Source organism: Exophiala oligosperma (assembly GCF_000835515.1).
Source record: "Exophiala oligosperma strain CBS 72588 unplaced genomic scaffold supercont1.1, whole genome shotgun sequence".
NCBI classification, from domain to species: Eukaryota; Fungi; Ascomycota; class Eurotiomycetes; order Chaetothyriales; family Herpotrichiellaceae; genus Exophiala; species Exophiala oligosperma.
In genome coordinates this window covers 3900782-3919298 of record NW_015622818.1, presented here as the reverse complement: position 1 = coordinate 3919298, position 18517 = coordinate 3900782, and the positions used below count along the sequence as shown (strand labels likewise).

Here is an 18517-nt window from a genome sequence, read left to right as displayed (position 1 = left end):
CGGTGGAAATGTTGCTTCTCGTCAGGTGGGAGAAAGCTTTCTGATCGACCTCAACTATACTTGGAATGCCTGCCTACTCTGAAAATCCGTATTACCACGTCGCGTTCCCCTGTTCGGAGGATCGGTTGCCCTCTTCGAGTTGCAGACAGACATTACTCCGAAGACTTTTTCGGATCGCACGCATGCTTACCTTGAGCGATTGCAGACCGATTTCCTTCGGAATTTCCTCTGGCATGGCTCGCCTATCCCTTTCGAGGGGAGCAGATGTAGATCTGCCAGTAATAGCCTCCTGCAGCAACATTGCTTGGAGGACTGGGAGGGTGCCGCTGGAAGCGTTCGATCCAGTAGAATCAGTCGCAACCAACGCTGCAACACCTCGCTCTGCTCGCCAGAGTAGATCCATACTGACTTGCATAAATACCGAGATCTGGAGAGATCGATAATCACCCAAATCAAAGCCATCCAGGTACACTTCGGGAAACACCTGGGGAATATCGCTGAATAGCTGTGAATAGGCGATGTGGTTCGCAGTGGGGTCCTCCGGACGGCCATCACCTGTTGCGACTGAACGTCTCGAAGCGGCATATTCTCGTATTCGTTGTGCGGAATCCTGTAACCTTCCCATCATACCTTGTAACCAACCACGATACAACCGGACCAGCGAGACATAACCGGTACTCAAGGCGAGAGCCGTCGGGTAGTCTAGACCCGGGCGCTCCTCATTCGAGCCCACCGCTTGAGATGTGGACGACTTGTTTCCACCACCGGGTTCGTCACAGTCCATGCGAATTCTCAGCTCTTCCTCCCCAGACCCGAACTCAGGCTCGGAATCATCATCGACGTCCGCATTCGATTGCTTTTCAAAGCGTGGGGCACTTTTGATGGGCATGGTCATCAAGTAGTACTTTAGTACCTCGAGAAAACTTTGGACGAAACTTAGCATCCTTCCGACAGTCGCTGTTTGGTGCGACGGTTGAGTACTGGAAGGCAATGTGCTGTCGATATTCGCGGTATATCTCAGTAGTTCGGCATTCAAACGTGTGAGCTTATCAAGATAGTGATACCCTTTATCCACTTGCGACGCCATAGGCAGATTGGCTCCGAGAAGCTGGGTGAATTGGCCGAGGTCAGACCAACCATCGAGCCCAGGGAAGGTCATAAAGTCATCAAAGGCCATGTCATGATCATTATGCATGTCGACCGTGTCGTAGCTTGAAGCGGCTGTAGACTGAATATTGCCCGTGGCGTGTCCTGTAACATCTGATCTGGCGGATGGTTGCAGCATCGACTCGTCCGCAGTGAAAGATTCAGCTGGTAGCGTCGCATGATTGAAAGCGCCTACTTGTGGCAGCGGATGGCTTGATGCTCCTTCTTGCGATCCTAGATGAGAAGTCCTGTAGGCCTGTTGAGTAGCTTTCCGTTTTTGATTCGATCGCCGTGAAGATGGTCGGCCGTGGTCAGTGTCTAGTCGAGGTCTTCCCGGAGGCAAAGAAGGGAATGTCTGACACTGCAAACCCGCCTTAGCGCATCTGTCACATTGATCATGATGGCCATCAGACGCAGTGCGGTTGCATTTCAGTTTATGAGTTCGACATCTCTCACAGGCACTTCGTTGAGGCTTTGATTCCCCAGTCGGTGTCAATGGCTGCTCGTTCATTGTAGCTCCCACTGTTAGTCTGCCCCTCTGATAAATGTGGATGTGTCTATTTTTGTATTGAACAATGATCTTTTTTACAAAGGTTCCATCTCCGACTCGCCATTTTTATTGCCTTGTGTTTGAGGATTCGGATGATTCTTTGCAAAAGAGTCGTTGGAAAATGATCCGAACAAGGCCAGAATGAATTCAATGTTCGGTGCTTTTATGATTGGTCACTTTAAATTACTGCTTACATACTCCGTATTCGGTTTTCCAAGTCATTCCCATCATCCTCAACAATCTTAAAAGTCATGTTCACTCAGGTCTTTCTTCATAGCAGTAAGCATGGACTCGTGTGTTGGCTTGAAACCCATTCTTGCTGCACGATCACCCTTGACAAGCATGTTGCCGGCGAGGAGATGCTTCTCCTCTCCTTCGCCAGCCTCATCCACGGTGACCTTCTTCGGTTCTGGTGATGAAATCTGTCCTTTGGCATACAACACTGGAGCCAAAGCAGCTGTGAAGTCTTTCCAGGCCAATCTCTCTCCGTGCAGGATATAGTATCTCTCGTACGCGCTGCCCTGTGGCTTCTCGGTACCAGCAACACCGACAATCTTTGTGATGAAAGGAATTGCATCCTCAACGTGAAGCTGAACTGATCAGTCAAGTGTTCATCCCGACGCAGACAATATAACTTACTGTGCTTACAAGGCCAGTGCCTTCGCCGATGTATGGGACGAATCCAAGACCCTTTGCAAGGCCTGTAAAGATCATATAACCAACTCCCAAATTCGCTTTTGGTCCGAGGACGTTCTGTCCGTAGGTTACTGCGAGACAGACAATGTAAGTCACAATCTTGCCTCTCTGGCCGGCTTCGAGAACAGGAACGTCCGTGGGGCCGTTGAACATGTTCTTGTTGACGAGTTTAATGTCCTCGACATTGTCATCCTGCAATCGTCAACCACATGGTTCACTGGTGCAATTCGAGAAGGATGAAGACTTACATTCCAGACTTTGCTCTCGGGATTGAAGTTGCCAGTCGTTCCGAAATCGATGAAGTTTCCGGTTCCACTGAGGTGAATGAGTGTGCCCTTGTTGCTTTCCGGTCGCTCTTCCATTCCGGAGATGATCAGATCGACAACTGATCCATCAAAAGAGGTTGCAGCATTAATGACAATGTCATGCTCTTTGCTCAGCGATCGGACGAGGTCTGTGTCAGAGAATGAACCATGGACAATTCGATCGACTTTCGCCGTGTTCTTGAAATAGTCGTCCACGGTCTTGTTACGGTAGAAGGCGGTCAAGGGCCAGTCGGGATGTGCCTTCTTGATGTCAGCTGCCAATCGGGCTATAGGACATTGTAAGTATTCATCCTTGAGTGTGGTGTCTTGGGTTGCAAACCTCCGACGAGACCCGTTGCACCGATGAGGAGGACTGATGGCATGATTGTGTTCTTTGGGGATGTGATGTGTGTTCGGACTGAGATAGTATATTCTGTCAGAGAACTGAGCAGAGGTCTTTAGATGTTTCAATGTGATTGTGAATGAAAAGCCACAGCATACTCAGCATCTATCGTTTGTTTTATACTCTTTTTTCTTCTCTAGCCACCGTGAGCCGACGTGGTATCGGCATTTTCACTCGCATCATTGTGTCAGCCATCATTTATCAGCCGGAGCATGAGGCTGCGATTCGAGCCCGGTTGAGGATAATCCAGGAGACCTTGTCTGATAGGCTTGTAATTGTTGATCTGAAACACATGCCAGATTTTGAGGATTAAGGGTCTGTTGGGGAGGAATGACACAATCTGCTCGTTACATAATCCTCGTTGGTCCCTTGCGGATTCGCTTAATACCGCAAGCCACCGCTAGAGGCGCAGCCACTTAGTAAGAAAAGTGGGGGATATCTGCCATATATAGTTTAGCGTGCGGAAGCAAACTGGCTCCGACCCTCCGCAGATTACTACGCAGTGCAGTTTCTAACGTGGTGGAGGCCAACACCACCCCGTAGGTTCCATGATCAGTCACTTAGCATCGCAAAGCCCGGAGGACAGGGCACTTCATTCGCTCCATCCGTGGATATGATGCCAGAGCCTTGCAGATTTCTTGTTAACAGTTGCACGATGTCTTGTAGCGTCAAAGCGGCGCGCTTTTGTCAGCTCGTGGTCCTTGGATGAAGCCGAGCAGCAGCTGTTCGACGTATATTAAGGGCCCATGCCTCCAGCTCTTCGATCAAACTCTTCATCAAACAAATGTCCCAACAATCAAAGCAACAACAGCAACAAGCTCAATCCCACAGGTTTCTCAAATACCTTCATATCGGAAACTCACATAAAACAAATCGTTCCGCACCTACACCAGAAGATTTATCACCAGCAATCCAACCTGACACAATGGCCTCGCAGTCTTTGAAGGGAAAGGTCGCCATCGTCACCGGCGCCGGAAAGCCAAACGGCATTGGTGCCGCAAGCGCAATTGCATTCGCCGAACAAGGTGCTAATGTAGGTACCATCCTCGCTCAGTGCACTAGGTCGCCTAGCTGACAAGACTCCCAGGTCGCTATTCAGTACAACAGCTCTGCAGGACCTGCGGAAGAGACCGTCGCCAAGCTCAAGAGTCTGGGGGTGAAGGCTGTTGCCATCCAAGCCGACGCTGGAGCCGCCAACTTTGGCAAGGTGCTCGTCGACGCGACATTGAAGGCCTTCAACACCAACACCATTGACATCCTTGTGAACAACGCGGGAACGGCAGTGGTCAATGGAGAAGGTATCTCCTCCGTGGGACTCGAAGACTGGGACGCGGTGTTCCATGTCAACGTCCGTGGTCCATTCTTGTTGATCCAAGCCGCTCTGCCATACATGAAGGCTGGTGGACGTATCGTCAACGTCGGCAGTGTTATTGCGAGACTTGGTTCTGGAATGTTGCCAGTATATGGCGCCTCGAAAGGAGCTTTGACGGCTCTGTCGGTCGCTTTGTCGGATGAACTGGGACCAAAGGGGATCACAATCAACACCGTTGCGCCGGGTCCAATCAAGACGGACCTGAGTATGGAAGGCTCTCCTATCGGGGCCAGGCTCCGAAACAACCAGCACATCAAGCGTGAGGGTACTGCGCAAGAGGTGGCTGAGTCTATCTTGTTCATCGCAAGCCCTGGTGCATCTTACATTACCGGACAACTGCTCGGAGTGGATGGTGGGATCAGCTTCCCTTGAGAAATAGGTAGTAAAAGACATGGCGAGATCATGGAGCACGTAGCTAGTAATGACTGATAGAATCAAAGATGTTTTCTTCACTGATGGTTTCAATGATTTCGGAAACATTCTCAGGATATCGGGAGAAATACTTGAATTGACAGCAATGACGTAGGAAACCGTGGATATCAAGGCTATACTCCGTATCCAACCCCTGTCACAGCCTTAGGGATCCATCCAAGAGCCTTTAATTTATTACAGTCCGGAAATCTCGAGCTTTATTCAATACGCCTGACCAACCTGGAGAGCACAAGGCCAACTTTCGTTCAGAAGCCGAATGTACGCTACCTGCTTTCTTAACGGAGATCACACAGCTACGATGGTGCTCTCAATCATCACCTTAGCGGCCATGGCGCCCTTACTGGCCACATCAACAATGCAACTATCCGATCAAGCACAGAAAAGATCAGATCAAGGCCAACAAGAGATGAAAAGGCAGAAATGTCACCTCGCAGTCCGTCCCTCGGCTAGGATGAGCACCAAACGACAGCAACAGCTGGCAGACAGAGCCGTCGTTCTCGAGGATGGACGCTTGGTTCTCAGCGACCAAAAGAACCCAGGAGAGCATCTCTTCACTGGCTATTTTCTTCCTTTCCCGGAGAAACAATACGACGGGCTGGTGACGACCATCAACACCGACAACTTCTTGAACTGGGTATATATCGACCATGCGACCTTCGAACTGAGGCACGGAACTCGCGCCGACACGCAATCTCAGCTCACGGGGCCGATGGATCTCAAACTCTGCAAAAAGGGGGAGCCACGTCTGACTTTTCGGAATTGGGAAGGCTTCGTGGCGGTCGAGGAAAGTCCGGATCGATGGGCTCTGTATTTCGACGTGCATGATAATGGTCTCGGAGACAAGAGTCATGGAAAGGATGTGGTTGAGGTCGAATTGATCCGCGTGGATCTCGATGACAATCATTCACCCTCTTCTTGATCCGGACAAGTGCTGTGTATCTTGAACTCCACAAACATTCATACCTTCCCGTCTCTACCTACTAATGGGGGAAGATCTTTGGACCTGATCTAACATTGTGGAGCAAATCCTGCGGCGATATTCGGTGCTCCGGAGTTCAAGTCGCCAAATGAGCGCCTTCGGAAATGCTGTTGCTTGCAGCGTTCCCAATATAGTAGACGTCAAAAGTCACCTAGGTACTGCGGACATGTCTCAACGCGGCCAACGGAGTCCTATAGCCTTTGAGGACCCGTGTCAAACACTTCCATAGGGCAAAACTGTGGTCCCATTTGACGGGTGTCGGGGCGTTGCTCGACAGGCGCGACCCGCCGCCTGACAAGGGATGATCAGCCTCGTGACGCAACATACACGTCAGGAAGAGTCGAGGATGGAAGGTACAAGGGGAGAATATAAGCACCATGATGGCGTATTGGGTAGTCTTCAGAACGCTAATATTCCAAAGAGTCGGAGATTTATGTACCAGATCAAGAAACAACGGATTACGAGTACACTGGCAGTATTAGTTCAGAGTCTGGGACCTGCCCCAGAGACGAATACTTGTACTGCAGCGACCTGACCTTCAGCAAATTGTGGTATCACGCACCTTTTCCTGACTCAAAGACTCCTGCTTGTTTTAGCCAGCATCAAGTCCAGCAATCATATACCGCTGTCGGGTGTCTACAGCACTCTCGAATGTTTGGCGGATTCTAGCGTGGAGAGCTCTTACACATCCATCAATGATCATGGCGGATAAGTAAGTCTTCACAAGCACTCCCAGGGGACATGGGTTACTGACACTTTCGTTGTCTGCTCAGTAAGTCGGACAGCGGCATTTCCGACACTACATCTGGTGGCCGACAGAATCGAGCTGATGTTGACTCCGACGACGACCACGACGAGGGAGTCGTCAATAACGTGCCCAAACAAGCTCCGCTGCAAGGCCTCCAACCTATGCAACCTGGTCTTCTCGATAATCGAAACAATCCACGAGCCATTCGAGGTCTCACAAAGGAAGAGGTGAAAAATGTGTCGGGCAGCTTGAAGATTCATGTGAAGTTGAATCTAGAGGTGGACTTGAGGGTTCAAGCCTCGCTGAACGGGGACATTGTCATTGGGATCTTGTGAATGATCAAGGCCGTGGCAACGATGTGGGTGAAAAGAAGGTCTCACTATGGGTGTTAACGGCTTCTCAGCGTCTTCTCTTACTGGGCTCCATGATCAGGGACGCATTCGATGCAAACAGCCTGCAGGGCAATGTTATTATACTAGTAATTACCAATGACACATGCCCTTCACTCACTTTCGGTCAATCTGGAATCTGACCAACTGGATGAATTCGCCCGGCCCTATTGATAAATATTTGATAGACCGAGTATGGAAACTCATATGAGGCTTCGCAGCCCCTGCTTATATCTGAGAAGAGTGGGAATTGCCGCGGTTGTGGAATTACATCCGGAGTACGGTGTAAGACTACTGTGCACTCTGACTGGGTGTAGCCACTTCCGAAGCCAGCCGATCCCAATGGTGTTGACAGTGCTGATGCTCGCCTAGTGATGGGGTGTGCTATTCGTATGATATTCCTCACCACTATATCCGTACATTGTCAACTCTAGCACTCCGCCCTTCATAATATCTAATGGGGTTCTGGTGTTGCTCTAGGGCGTGTGGCTTACCGACCCATGCTTATGTCATCCCCCGCAGCCTCTCATAGTCAGATCCGCGAATAAGCGCAGCCATGAACGTGCCTCGGTCATAACAACATTCCAGTGTTCCTTTCCAGTTTCCTTTTCGTTCAAAGTGACTATTTCAACTAGAGTGTATTGACCTTGACGTTTGATCGCCATATTCCTCTCCAGATCACCATTTGCAAGCATGTCGGGTTCGACGGTCCCAATGGGCCAGTATCTCTTCAGGAGGATTAAAGAACTGGGCACTGAACACATCCTCGGTGTTCCAGGAGATTTCAACCGTAAGTTCACATGACCACGACCATTCTAGCGTAAGCACAGTCAATTGACCACACTCGCCCATAGTAACTTTACTCGACGAGATTTACAATGTTCCCGGTCTCAAATGGATTGGTTGTTGCAATGAACTCAACGGTGCCTACGCGGCTGATGGTTACACGCGGATCAAGGGGGCACCAGGCGTGTTGATTACGACCTATGCCGTGGGAGAGCTATCGGCCATGAACGGTGTTGCTGGAGCATATGCAGAACACGCAGGCATGATCCATATCGTTGGCATGCCAGCGAGAGCCAGTAAGTCGACCGTTCGACACGGACGCGTGTGTCAAACGGGGGTATATGTGGACTTTGAACTAATATGGTTGTCAACCGAAAATAGTGCAAAAGGCCCGAGTCATGCTTCATCACACCATGGAACCAAACATGGACCATGCAATCTACATCAAGATGGCCGATCCTATCCGCAAAGACCATGCATATCTGATGGAAGACAATACCATGGCGGACGACATCGATCGAGTTATCGTCTCCTGCATGCATAGTCGGCTACCAGTCTACATCTATGTTCCTACAGATGTGGTGTCGGTCCAACTGGATGCCAAACGTCTAGAAACACCACTAGACCTGACGCTCCGCAACCCCGACGCAAAAACTGAAGACCAGATTGTCCAGAAGATCCTCTCTTCGGTCGCCACAGCATCGAATCCCTCTATCCTCGCAGACGTACTTGCTATCAGGCATGGAGGTCTCGATTTGACCAAGAAACTTGCCCAGATCACCCATTTTCCCAGTTTCTCAACGCCTTTGTCCAAGGGGGTCATTGACGAGACAGCTTCATACTATTACGGATTGTACAATGGTCAAGGTGAGCATCACCTCATTTTCAATACCGTAACATATTAATTTCTTCAAAGCATCATTCCCTGGAGTGGCGGAGGCGGTCGAAAAGTCCGACTTGGTTATCAATCTCGGTCCACTGTTGTCGGATTCGAATACGGGCGGCTTCACCAGACAAATCAAAGACGAGAACCTAGTGCGTCTAGGGCACGATTTCGTGCAGATAAAAGGAGAAAAGTATGATGGATACCATTTCTTGCCTATCTTGCGGCGCCTAGTTGCAGAATTGGAAAAACAGCCGCAAAAGTACAATCTGCCTCGCCCACAAAATGGTCAGAAGGTTCCGCCGCCAGTCCTGAACGACTCTAAATCAGGACAACTGAAACAATCCTTTGTCTGGCAGAGACTCGGCCGTTTCCTCAAGGACAATGACATCGTCTTGGCGGAATCTGGCACCGCACAGTTCGGCATGCCTGATGCCACCTTCCCCCCGAATGCCAGATACATTACACAGATTTTCTGGTCGTCTATCGGATACACCGTTGGCTCGTGCCTGGGAGCACTCGTGGCTGCCAAAGAGATGAAGTATCCCGGGCGTGTCGTACTCATCGTCGGTGAGGGTAGTATGCAAATGACTGTGCAGGAGATTGGTACTTATCTTCGCTATGGCTTCAAACCGATCATCTTCGTCATCAACAACAACGGATACGCCATTGAAAGGGCCATTCACGGTCCTGAGCAGGGTTACAATGATGTCAGTATGCTGTGGGATCATCAGAAAATGCTCGAGTTCTTCGGGGCGAGAGAGGAGACGGGTATCAAAGCCAAGAGCCGAGCTGCGAAGACCGTCGAGGATCTCGAAGCTGTTTTGAACGACAAGGACTTTGGGAGTGGAGAAATGGTCCAGGTGCGTTACTTCCACTTCTTACGACTCGTAAGGCCAAGCTAACAATATCTTTTCAGCTCTGTGAAATTTTCATGGACACCTTTGATTACCCCTGGAGGTTGTCGAAGCAGTTGGAGATTGCGCGAGCACGTATGAAGCAGGAGGCTGCAAAGAGCAATGTTACGGCTGGTTGAAGTGACTTTGCTTTTTAGACATGGTCAACATGATTTTACCAAAAGGCTTATTCGACTCGTCAATACAGATAGCATATAGTATAACCCTGTAGATTATCTTGTAAGCTAAGCGTCTTACGTCAATTACTAGCTGGTGATAACGCTGTCGTTGTCAAGTCCTCTACATGACAGACAAGGCTGAACGAGGCTGAGGGGCTCTTCATTACGGAGAAGCACATGAAGATAAAACGCGGTTCATGACCTCACTTCGGCTGCGGAGAGACCGCCAGTCCTGCGACGGGATAGTGCGACAACAACACTGCGCTTCACCGACCCTGAGTTCAGAACTTGTCCTGCGTTTTCCCTTCTCTACCCTCTTGCATATCATTATTTTTGTTCTCATCTTCACCATCTCACATTACCGACCATGGATGAGATCGCTCCAGAATACGATGTCATTGTTCTAGGCACAGGTACGAATGGCCCCCAAAAATCAACAAATCATCACCTACCCCTCCATACTGACTGTGTTGGTTGATGACTAGGTCTGACTGAGTGTGTTCTATCCGGGTAAGTAGACCAGACTTTTTGGTATGCGATCAGTTAAATACTGACTTTTTTGTAGTGTCTTGTCTGTCAAAGGCAAGAAGGTCCTTCACATCGATCGAAACGATCATTATGGCGGGTACGAGAGCGCAGCCTTTTATAAGAACGAGTAGAGATGACCATAGGGCACACACTGACAGTTACGAATAGTGAGGCCGCTTCAGTGAATATCGAGGCTGTAAGTGCGAGGAGAACACAAAGACCTAAAACCCCGGGCTGACACTATTGGGAATACATAGCTTTTCAAGAAATATGGCAACTTTCAAGACGGTCAGGAACCATGGAAGAAATACGGTCGGATCAACGACTGGAACGTCGACCTCGTGCCCAAACTCCTCATGGCCAATGGCGAACTCACCAACATTCTCGTTTCCACCGACGTCACTCGATACCTCGAATTCAAACAAATCGCAGGCAGCTTCGTGCAGCAGGGAACTGGGCCCAGGGCGACTGTGGCCAAGGTCCCATCTACCGCTGGCGAAGCGCTGAGTTCTCCTTTGATGGGACTGTTTGAAAAGAGAAGGGCGAAGAAATTCTTGGAGTGGGTTGGTGCTTTTGAAGAGAACAACCCTGCTACACATAATGGTACGTAGGATGAGACATACAGAGGTGGTGACGAGGAACGTTGGCTGACGCAAAGATATCTGATGCAGGACTCAACCTCAACAAATGCACCATGAAAGAAGTCTACGACAAGTTTGGTCTGGAAGCCACGACCCGAGACTTTATCGGTCATTCCATGGCCCTTTACCCTACGGATGAATACATCGACACTCCGGGAATGGGCAAAGAGACGGTGGAGAGGATCCGACTGTACGCCAACTCGATGGCTCGATATGGCAAATCCCCTTACATTTACCCCCTCTACGGTCTCGGTGAACTTCCCCAGGGGTTCGCCCGTCTTTCCGCCATCTACGGAGGAACGTACATGCTCAACACCTCCATCGATGAGATTCAGTACGACGGCAGCAAGGTCAGCGGCATCCAGGCCACGATGCGCGAGCGGGGCGAGGAAGGAGAAGGGATGAAGTTCAGCACCAAGACGAAAATGATCTTGGGTGACCCATCTTACTTCCCTGGCAAGGTGCAGGTCGTCGGTCATCTGCTCAAGGCCATTTGCATTCTCAACCACCCACTCGACAAGACGGCCGACAGTGACTCGTTGCAGCTCATCATCCCTCAATCCCAGGTCGGTCGCAAACACGACATCTACATCGCCATGGTGTCGTCGGCGCACAACGTCTGCCCGAAGGGTTACTACATCGCCATCGTTTCCACCATCGCGGAGACGTCCGCCAACCACCACCTCGAACTTCAACCTGGCCTCGAGCGACTGGGTAGGATCGAAGAGAAGTTCATGGGTCCACCGATCCCCTTGTACCAACCTCTGGAGAGCGGTGTGAATGATCAGATCTTCATCTCCAACAGTTTCGACGCTTCGAGTCATTTCGAGACCGTCACCGAGAACGTTCGGGACATTTACCGTCGGGCGATGGGCGAGGAGTTGAAGGTGGAAGGACTGAGAGAAGGCCAGACCTTGGCAGAGGAGTGAGAGACGTGAGAGAGAATGTAAAGTTGAATCTTACATTGGATGTGACTTTTGCCAGATCAAACAAGTACCCCATGTCTCTTGTCAGTTGATGCAGATTCCTTCTTCGTTCAAGTCCGTCCTACCCTTGAAATCTCACTTGCATGGCGTAAGGAGTTTGTCCAATACAGTTCTGCCAATCTCGAGTCAAATGAGGTGGTTGATATCTTGAGATGGTTTAGACGACAAACACATATACTTGGTCACTCAAGTCATACTCGGTCGGTCGGTCGGTCAATTGGTCAGTCATAGTCAAATCACACTCTCATACACGTTTTGGAACCAATTCATCATTTTTTGGTGCTGTATTTGGTCTCTCTTTCTTACAGTTTACCTTTTTTCCCCCTTCATTCTCAACCCTTTTCGAGTCCTCTACCAGAAATAGAAGGCTGACTGTCGTCTGGTACGTTACTTGTGTCATTTCACCTATTATGTTGTCTTGTTCTTTTCCTTCTTCTCGGTAACAGCACCAACATCAGAACCAGCAATGATTTGTTTTTTGACTCGAATAAAAGAATCAACACCGATAAAAATGGCTAAAACAAATTTGAGTAGAGAATACGTCAGCAGTGTACTTTTGTACAAGTGTTCCTGGAGAGTCAAAATCCCAAGAAAGAAACATACCCAAAACCAAATAAGGAACGTATAATCGATATAGTCGGTTTCTTTGTGAGGTCACGTAACCATTCCAAGAACCGATATCGGCGACACATGTGAGTGTGGTTATACCAGTCTCGACCGAGAAGAGTAAAAGATTCAGGCCCAGCAGTTTGTGGTCTAACGGCGATTCCGTTTGAACATGTCAGTCATCAGACAATACGGAAGAAATGAAAGAAAGCAACACAAGAGACAAAGTGACCTTTTGGTATGGCCCGTAACATCCAGAGAGAAAGAGGTAAATGGTACAAGGCCTCGATGTACATGTACCAATTGAACCATCTCGGTGGGTTCGCAAAGAATTTATCATTGTATTTCATGATCATGTATTCGTGGAGAGTGTAGGAAAGTCTGGGACGTAAATTGGTGGGCCACAAGGGACCTAGGTCGACCACTGTTTTTTTATATATTTTGTTTTGATATCGTTAGAATTTTGATACATGGGTTACGGCGGTATATGTGGAAATTGACAATGATGGTGGGGGATGTAGGGAGGGTGAGAAGAGAGTAGTCAGATGCGATGGAGGAGAAGCAAGACCAGGGGAGGGAAGGAAATGTGCATCTCTAATCAAAGGTCTCAGGGTAAACGACTTACAGAGCATGATTGGAATATGAATGGTGAAAAAGACCAGGTACAACATGTCCAATTTCCTCGACGATAGTGGACGACGAGGACGACGGAGGTGTTGCGGTGGTGGTGCCATGATGGATGAATTGAACAGATTGAAGTGGTCTATGGATAGTGAGTTGACCCTTTTCCGATTATCTGAATACTCGCGCAAGGATCGGAAAGACAGGATACGACCGCATTCGGGGTAGTACCCGACGGAGAGAGAGGAGGAAGCAATCAAGACGAAATCAAAATGATATCGAAAAACAAGATGAGAATGGTTATTTATGAACGCGTCGTCGTGGTGAAACCCCCCCTAATTTAGTACTTCGTAGGGGTGACTAAATGGTGGTTTGGGTTCAAAAACCTCGGGTAAATAGAACAAAGAACCTGATCGAGATAAACAAAAACCAATAGGCACGCACCGTGGTAGACTCGTGGTATGTTTTGAACATTTTTCAAGTTGTGCGCATACAGAGTAGATTACCTACAAATTAGCTAAGTATACTTCAGGTGCTTCCTCACGTCTTCACGTTTTTATATATACGAAATCAAATTTAGTGTCATCGCTGTACATACTTGTTGATTGCTTCTCCCCCCCTCCCCCTTACGGACAGATCGTTGAGCCACATGCTTTCTCATACCTAGCCATCTAGATCCCTGTACCCAGAAATCAAAACTAGTGTACCAAACGTACCAAAGTAACCTCGTATTGCTGCCTACCTAGGTAGATTGTGTTATGCTAGGTATGTTTCTGGGTAAGCAAAACTAAAGGACCGCCGCGTCATCATCTTCCATCCTTTCATCCCAAAACCTGTCCAACCTGTTCAATCACCGCACGACAGATTTGTATAGTCTCGTCGTCCAAACCTGCAGATTTCCCTTGTTGCAAAACAACCTGCAGGGTCTCGGCCACGCGAGCGGCACCGGCTTCGCTGCCAAAAATGATGGACCCCACCCTCATGGAATCATGGAACCATTTCCCAACCACGTACACCAAATCAGAAGCGATGTATCTCCGGTTGGTGCCCATGAACGGTGGATCTCCAGTAAAGAACACCGTCTCCAGCACCTCAAAAAGTCTTTCGTGTGCGACCTCCAGATCCAGGAAAATATCAACCACCCAGTGAGGTGGAGCGACGTTCCGTTGTTGTTCAAACGAATACTTTTCGAGAATCAACAAAAGCGTGTCCACCGGGAATGTCGTCTCGGAAACTCGCAGCTTGCTCCCCAAGCTTCGAACCGTTTCGGCCATGGCCTCAAAGGGTTGGATTTCTCCCTTGGCCACAGTCTTGTCGTGAACCACCTGGAACAATTGTTGCCACGTTTGTTTGATCTGAGATGCGTCACGGTGGTCTGCCGCCTGATAAATCAGCAGGCAAATATCATAATATCCAGCATTGTCTGCAAAGTCGTTGAACAGACTGGTAATGTCGAGGATCACACCATTCACGCGATCCAGCACCTCCTTCTTGCGTTCTCCTGCCAACCGGTCGTCATCGCGCAACCGCTGCAATATTTCGTCTTGGATGATGGCAATGTCGAGCAATTCCGAAATTTCCAAAAGCAATTGCTGCTTGATTTTGCGATTCCCCCCAGGTGTATACGTCGAGGCATTGGCCTTTGCTCTGCTCAGATACTCGATTCTCTTCTCGAGAGTCAACGGGAAAGGACTTCTGGCGAGCTGTAGTTGAATCTTTGCGGCGTCTGAGAACTGACTCGTTTGCCCGTAATACTTCCACAAAAGATCAGCATACGTGATGTCCTCGGACGATTTTCGTTGAAGGTAGGTGACGATGAAAGACGATTCTGTAGCTAGCAGCCGATCATACCAGCCTTGTTGAATGTACCAATCGTACAAATTGGTCAAAAACGCTTCGTCTTTGGATCTGCCAATCACATCATACGCTTCATTCCTCCTTGTGGCAGCAAGGGTAGGCCTGCCGTCCACAAAATTCGGGCCTTGTTCAGTGCTCCGATCGACCGCACTGACAACCTCGTGGATAAGATCATAGCATTGCGTCCTCAGGTCAAATTTCGGTTTTCGGCTATCGGCGTCTGGGCGGCCATCTACCATCCACGACAATGCTTCATTCGCCTTGTCCTTTTCATGCGCCACCCGTAAGGCTAATTGGATTGCACCGGCGTAGAACTGCAATTCTGTATACTGCTTGACAGCTGATTGCAGATAGTCCATCGGAAGGCTGTGTGCCACTTGCTCAAACAACTTCAAGCTTTCGTTGAGTAGATTGCGAGAGAACTCGGCATTGCTTCCTGCCTCATTGGCTCTCTTAAGTTGTTCTTGGGCCTTGAAAATCACAACATCATCCGCGCTACAAAAGCTGCCACACTTCCTCCTCAAAGCTTCGGCTATCGTCTCGACATTGGATCCTTTGGCAATATTGCGATTAACAATGGCCTTGACCAATTCCTTTGCCAAATCGTAGCCGGTCTTTGTCGTGAAGAGTTCTTCAAAGGTCAACTTGAGCATTCCTGGCCTCGAGGATTCTGGCAAAAGTGGAATGAGTTCCGCAACTTTCTCATCGAATAGAACAAGGACGAAGGAGAGGCCTTCAATGGTATCAGAAGCGAACTTGACCAGGGAATGAAGAGCGCGGTGTTCTCCCTTGAGGGCAATCTCATCATCTTTGGTACTGGCATTGGACAAGTCATCTGGACCGCTTAGACCCTTGATGAAACTTTTGTTGGTCTTGAAGAACCTCTGCAGAGATGACAAAGCCTCTTGCACGTCTCGCAGCTTCTTCAACGGTACAGCGGGATTGATCTGATACCCTGTGGGAGTGGTAGCTTCAACTGCAATCACATTGCGCCAGGTCGATCGCAGTATTCGGGAGATGTATAGGGCGGTTGCTGCATGTCGGGGTGACGGTCGTACAGCATCAATCAGCGGTACTGATTTGTCGGTGATCGAATTCTGATTGATACTAGGCTTGCCACCATATTCAATGAACGTCTTTCGGGCCAACTCCAGTACTTCAGGGTCGTTAATCCGTGCAGAGTATGTGTCTTTGGTTACTTCAACACCTTGACCGCAAGCGACGGCGAGAGCTGTTGCCAAGGTCTCGGTTCTACCATAAGCTCTGATCAAATTGTTGACCTCGTTTTGGAAACCTTCAGAACCTCCCTGTCGGCTGACTGCAGCAAAAATGTCCACCAGTCGTCGCCGCTTGATGATGTGAACGCCGGTATTCGTGAGAACAGCCACCTCAGGGGTGGGCTTATCAAACTGAACAGCCAAGTCATTGCCGTAACCGGCAGGATTAGATATTGGAGGTGAATACGGGACCACGAGTCCGATATCTTCTGCACGGCTGCCTAGGGACAACCAAATCGCAGTCTCGGTAGAGCGCCCAGGCTGACCAGCTTCAGCCGGCCGAATGAGTCTACCAGCATCGGGAGCGGATACAAATAACTGATCAACCTGGGCATTGGCATCCCTGGCGACGAACCCAAAAAAATATCCAGGAGAATATCTCGCTGCAAGTCTTGTCATGGTCAAAGTCTTGATAGGTACATGCACGCTGCTGGAAGGATCTGTGCTCACGGAAGCCAGCGACAGTCCAGGCGCGCTGGTCACAGGAGGGGTCTTCACATGTTGTGCTTGCATCGTGATACTCCCAATCGCTCCAGACGCTGACCAGTATCCCGAACTTGTCGCACTCAGGTAAATCCGATATCCAGTGGCAGTTGTGGCAACAAGGTGATACCTCGATGCCTCGGAGGCTGGAATAGCTGATATTGCGACAATCGGGACGCGAGGATTGATGGTCTCATTCTGACTGATGATGTGACCTATATTGGCATAAATTTGCACAGCAGGCTTGTCAATCACCTTTCGTAATGTACCATCCGACTCCCTATGGAATGCTCGGATATTGGACAAAGACGATAAAGTATAGAGCATGTCGCGACTGTCGTCTACAACAATCTGCTCTACGTGTTCTTTGTCCCCTCCTCGCAGCGAGTCCCAGGTCCAAGTCAAAGACTTTCCGACGCCTGCAGTGTGGCAGATTTTCGAACAGCGGCTAGAAAACCATCCATCTTCTTGTTGGTAAGAGAGCTCGTAGAGCTCATTCTCCGACCGGCCACCAAAGAATATCCTTCCAGTCTTCGCCGAACCGGCAATGACGCTGACATCCAAGCCCTTTGTCGAAGTCGACATTCCAGTTTGGAAAAGCGAAAGTCCTGCAGATGCGCCCGGGCTGGGGTCGGTTCCCAAGGCGAGCAGCATTATCTCCGAGGTCGTGGCCAAAACGATAGCGTGTGTAATATGGGGAAGGAAAACACCGGCTCGGGGCTTCACCAGCTTGACTGCGAGAATGCTATGCGGTTGTCCCTCAAATCCGAGCAATTCAGGCTTCGGCGCTGTATAATCCCACATGTAAAGTGCATTGTCGATGGTCGTCCAGGCGTACCTCAATTCCGCAAAGAGTCCCATACTCGTGGACAGTTGCGCATTGTTGTACTGCTCAAATATCTCATCCGGGATTTTGTATACCCCAGCCTTTTGAAACGGCGCCCATGTCGTCGAGCCTTGGATATCATAGTCTGCAGAATAGCCCTGAGCCAAGTAGTTCTCAACCTCTGGGAATCTCGATTCGCTCGCAAAGGCTTCGTTTATCGTGCGTGCGGCCCTCTCGAGAGGCTCGAGAGATTCAGGTTGCCTTATTGAACTTTGGGCAGGAGTTTCGGCGGCTCTTGTGGTTACGAGACTTGTGGAGGTGCCGTGAGGTGTAATGCTGGGCCGGGAGAGCGGCGTCCCTGGAGACTGGAATGAGGGAGCAGGTATCACAGGTCTTGTGGCAGGGGTTTGAGGCCATACACCAGGTACTGGCCGGGCTGGTGTTTGTGGTATCGTCGTGGCCATGGTTGCCAAAGTCGCGTCGACCGCAAAGTTGAAATTATTGGAAATGCATTAATGGTCGCGATCCGCACGAGGCGGCGATCAAAAATTTAGAGGAGGGTTCCGTCCAAGACTCAAGGAAACTGCCAAAGGATAGGAGACTTGGTACCAATTAATGATGGAAATATGGTTTACCCTTCGTCTTGAATAAATGTTTCCCTGCGCTCGGCAAAGCAGCTTCAGACGCGCTCATTGAAGGGCAGCCTTGCCAAGCCATGATTACATCAGCAGCTACACGTTGTCCAGCCTCGTAGTTCTATACTATGGACTTGAAGAGGGATATAGGTATATTAAATGACTTATAGGTATGCTAGATCGTGCTCCAGAACGTCTACTATACTCCAAGATCTACAAACCTTCAGTCTTGCCAAGTTGGTAGTTGGTGGTACTCCCAAGACCGGTCTTTCCAGTCAAGGCACCATCCTGTG

The 18517-nt window shown here is 49.4% G+C and overlaps 7 protein-coding genes across 8 annotated transcripts; 4 read left to right on the top strand and 3 right to left on the bottom strand.

The window, feature by feature from the left end:
* Nucleotides 1–91: 91 nt before the first annotated feature.
* On the bottom strand, nucleotides 92–1657 carry PV06_01337 (uncharacterized protein; the record flags this gene model as incomplete). The annotated part of the gene is made up of 1 exon (XM_016401935.1): nucleotides 92–1657. One exon carries the CDS (start codon nucleotides 1655–1657, stop codon nucleotides 92–94), a length of 1566 nt encoding a protein of 521 aa, XP_016268988.1.
* A 25-nt stretch (nucleotides 1658–1682) lies between these two features.
* Nucleotides 1683–3399, bottom strand: PV06_01336. Of its 2 annotated transcripts, XM_016401933.1 has the most exons (5): nucleotides 3199–3399; nucleotides 3038–3115; nucleotides 2641–2984; nucleotides 2336–2584; nucleotides 1683–2286 (listed from the first exon to the last, which is right to left on the bottom strand). In XM_016401933.1, the coding sequence occupies exons 1-5, from the start codon at nucleotides 3203–3205 to the stop codon at nucleotides 1939–1941; spliced, it is 1026 nt and encodes a 341-aa protein (XP_016268986.1). In that variant the 5' UTR covers nucleotides 3206–3399; the 3' UTR covers nucleotides 1683–1938. The 2 variants fall into 2 exon arrangements, with proteins under 2 accessions (XP_016268986.1, XP_016268987.1); XM_016401934.1 differs by having other exon boundaries at nucleotides 3038–3399.
* A 247-nt stretch (nucleotides 3400–3646) lies between these two features.
* PV06_01335 (uncharacterized protein) lies at nucleotides 3647–4920 on the top strand. The gene is made up of 2 exons (XM_016401932.1): nucleotides 3647–4133; nucleotides 4188–4920. Exons 1-2 carry the CDS (start codon nucleotides 3885–3887, stop codon nucleotides 4842–4844), a joined length of 906 nt encoding a protein of 301 aa, XP_016268985.1. The 5' UTR covers nucleotides 3647–3884; the 3' UTR covers nucleotides 4845–4920.
* Nucleotides 4921–6307: 1387 nt separating this feature from the next.
* PV06_01334 (uncharacterized protein) lies at nucleotides 6308–7102 on the top strand. Its single transcript, XM_016401931.1, has 2 exons — nucleotides 6308–6595; nucleotides 6657–7102. Exons 1-2 carry the CDS (start codon nucleotides 6579–6581, stop codon nucleotides 6964–6966), a joined length of 327 nt encoding a protein of 108 aa, XP_016268984.1. The 5' UTR covers nucleotides 6308–6578; the 3' UTR covers nucleotides 6967–7102.
* A 480-nt stretch (nucleotides 7103–7582) lies between these two features.
* PV06_01333 (uncharacterized protein) lies at nucleotides 7583–9850 on the top strand. Its single transcript, XM_016401930.1, has 5 exons — nucleotides 7583–7810; nucleotides 7875–8102; nucleotides 8188–8673; nucleotides 8723–9552; nucleotides 9609–9850. The coding sequence occupies exons 1-5, from the start codon at nucleotides 7714–7716 to the stop codon at nucleotides 9723–9725; spliced, it is 1758 nt and encodes a 585-aa protein (XP_016268983.1). The 5' UTR covers nucleotides 7583–7713; the 3' UTR covers nucleotides 9726–9850.
* Nucleotides 9851–10023: 173 nt separating this feature from the next.
* On the top strand, nucleotides 10024–12258 carry PV06_01332 (uncharacterized protein). Its single transcript, XM_016401929.1, has 6 exons — nucleotides 10024–10177; nucleotides 10250–10274; nucleotides 10330–10389; nucleotides 10461–10488; nucleotides 10550–10895; nucleotides 10964–12258. The coding sequence occupies exons 1-6, from the start codon at nucleotides 10132–10134 to the stop codon at nucleotides 11860–11862; spliced, it is 1404 nt and encodes a 467-aa protein (XP_016268982.1). The 5' UTR covers nucleotides 10024–10131; the 3' UTR covers nucleotides 11863–12258.
* A 1481-nt stretch (nucleotides 12259–13739) lies between these two features.
* On the bottom strand, nucleotides 13740–18226 carry PV06_01331 (uncharacterized protein). The gene has a single exon (XM_016401928.1). It carries the CDS (start codon nucleotides 18051–18053, stop codon nucleotides 13968–13970), a length of 4086 nt encoding a protein of 1361 aa, XP_016268981.1. The 5' UTR covers nucleotides 18054–18226; the 3' UTR covers nucleotides 13740–13967.
* Nucleotides 18227–18517: the final 291 nt, after the last annotated feature.

Excerpts from the sequence above, each read along its gene's own strand:
- PV06_01336 (XM_016401933.1), bottom strand. Across the intron at positions 2,985-3,037 it reads TGCAACGGGTCTCGTCGGAG|CCCGATTGGCAGCTGACATC; the intron begins GTTTGCAACCCA and ends AATGTCCTATAG. Across the intron at positions 2,585-2,640 it reads CCGAGAGCAAAGTCTGGAAT|GATGACAATGTCGAGGACAT; the intron begins GTAAGTCTTCAT and ends TGACGATTGCAG.
- PV06_01335 (XM_016401932.1), top strand. The coding sequence starts at position 3,885 with ATGTCCCAACAATCAAAGCAACAACAGCAACAAGCTCAATCCCACAGG. Across the intron at positions 4,134-4,187 it reads TCGCCGAACAAGGTGCTAAT|GTCGCTATTCAGTACAACAG; the intron begins GTAGGTACCATC and ends CAAGACTCCCAG.
- PV06_01333 (XM_016401930.1), top strand. The coding sequence starts at position 7,714 with ATGTCGGGTTCGACGGTCCCAATGGGCCAGTATCTCTTCAGGAGGATT. Across the intron at positions 8,103-8,187 it reads TGGCATGCCAGCGAGAGCCA|TGCAAAAGGCCCGAGTCATG; the intron begins GTAAGTCGACCG and ends AACCGAAAATAG. Across the intron at positions 9,553-9,608 it reads GGAGTGGAGAAATGGTCCAG|CTCTGTGAAATTTTCATGGA; the intron begins GTGCGTTACTTC and ends ATATCTTTTCAG.
- PV06_01332 (XM_016401929.1), top strand. The coding sequence starts at position 10,132 with ATGGATGAGATCGCTCCAGAATACGATGTCATTGTTCTAGGCACAG. Across the intron at positions 10,178-10,249 it reads TGTCATTGTTCTAGGCACAG|GTCTGACTGAGTGTGTTCTA; the intron begins GTACGAATGGCC and ends GTTGATGACTAG. Across the intron at positions 10,275-10,329 it reads ACTGAGTGTGTTCTATCCGG|TGTCTTGTCTGTCAAAGGCA; the intron begins GTAAGTAGACCA and ends ACTTTTTTGTAG.
- PV06_01331 (XM_016401928.1), bottom strand. The coding sequence starts at position 18,053 with ATGGCCACGACGATACCACAAACACCAGCCCGGCCAGTACCTGGTGTA.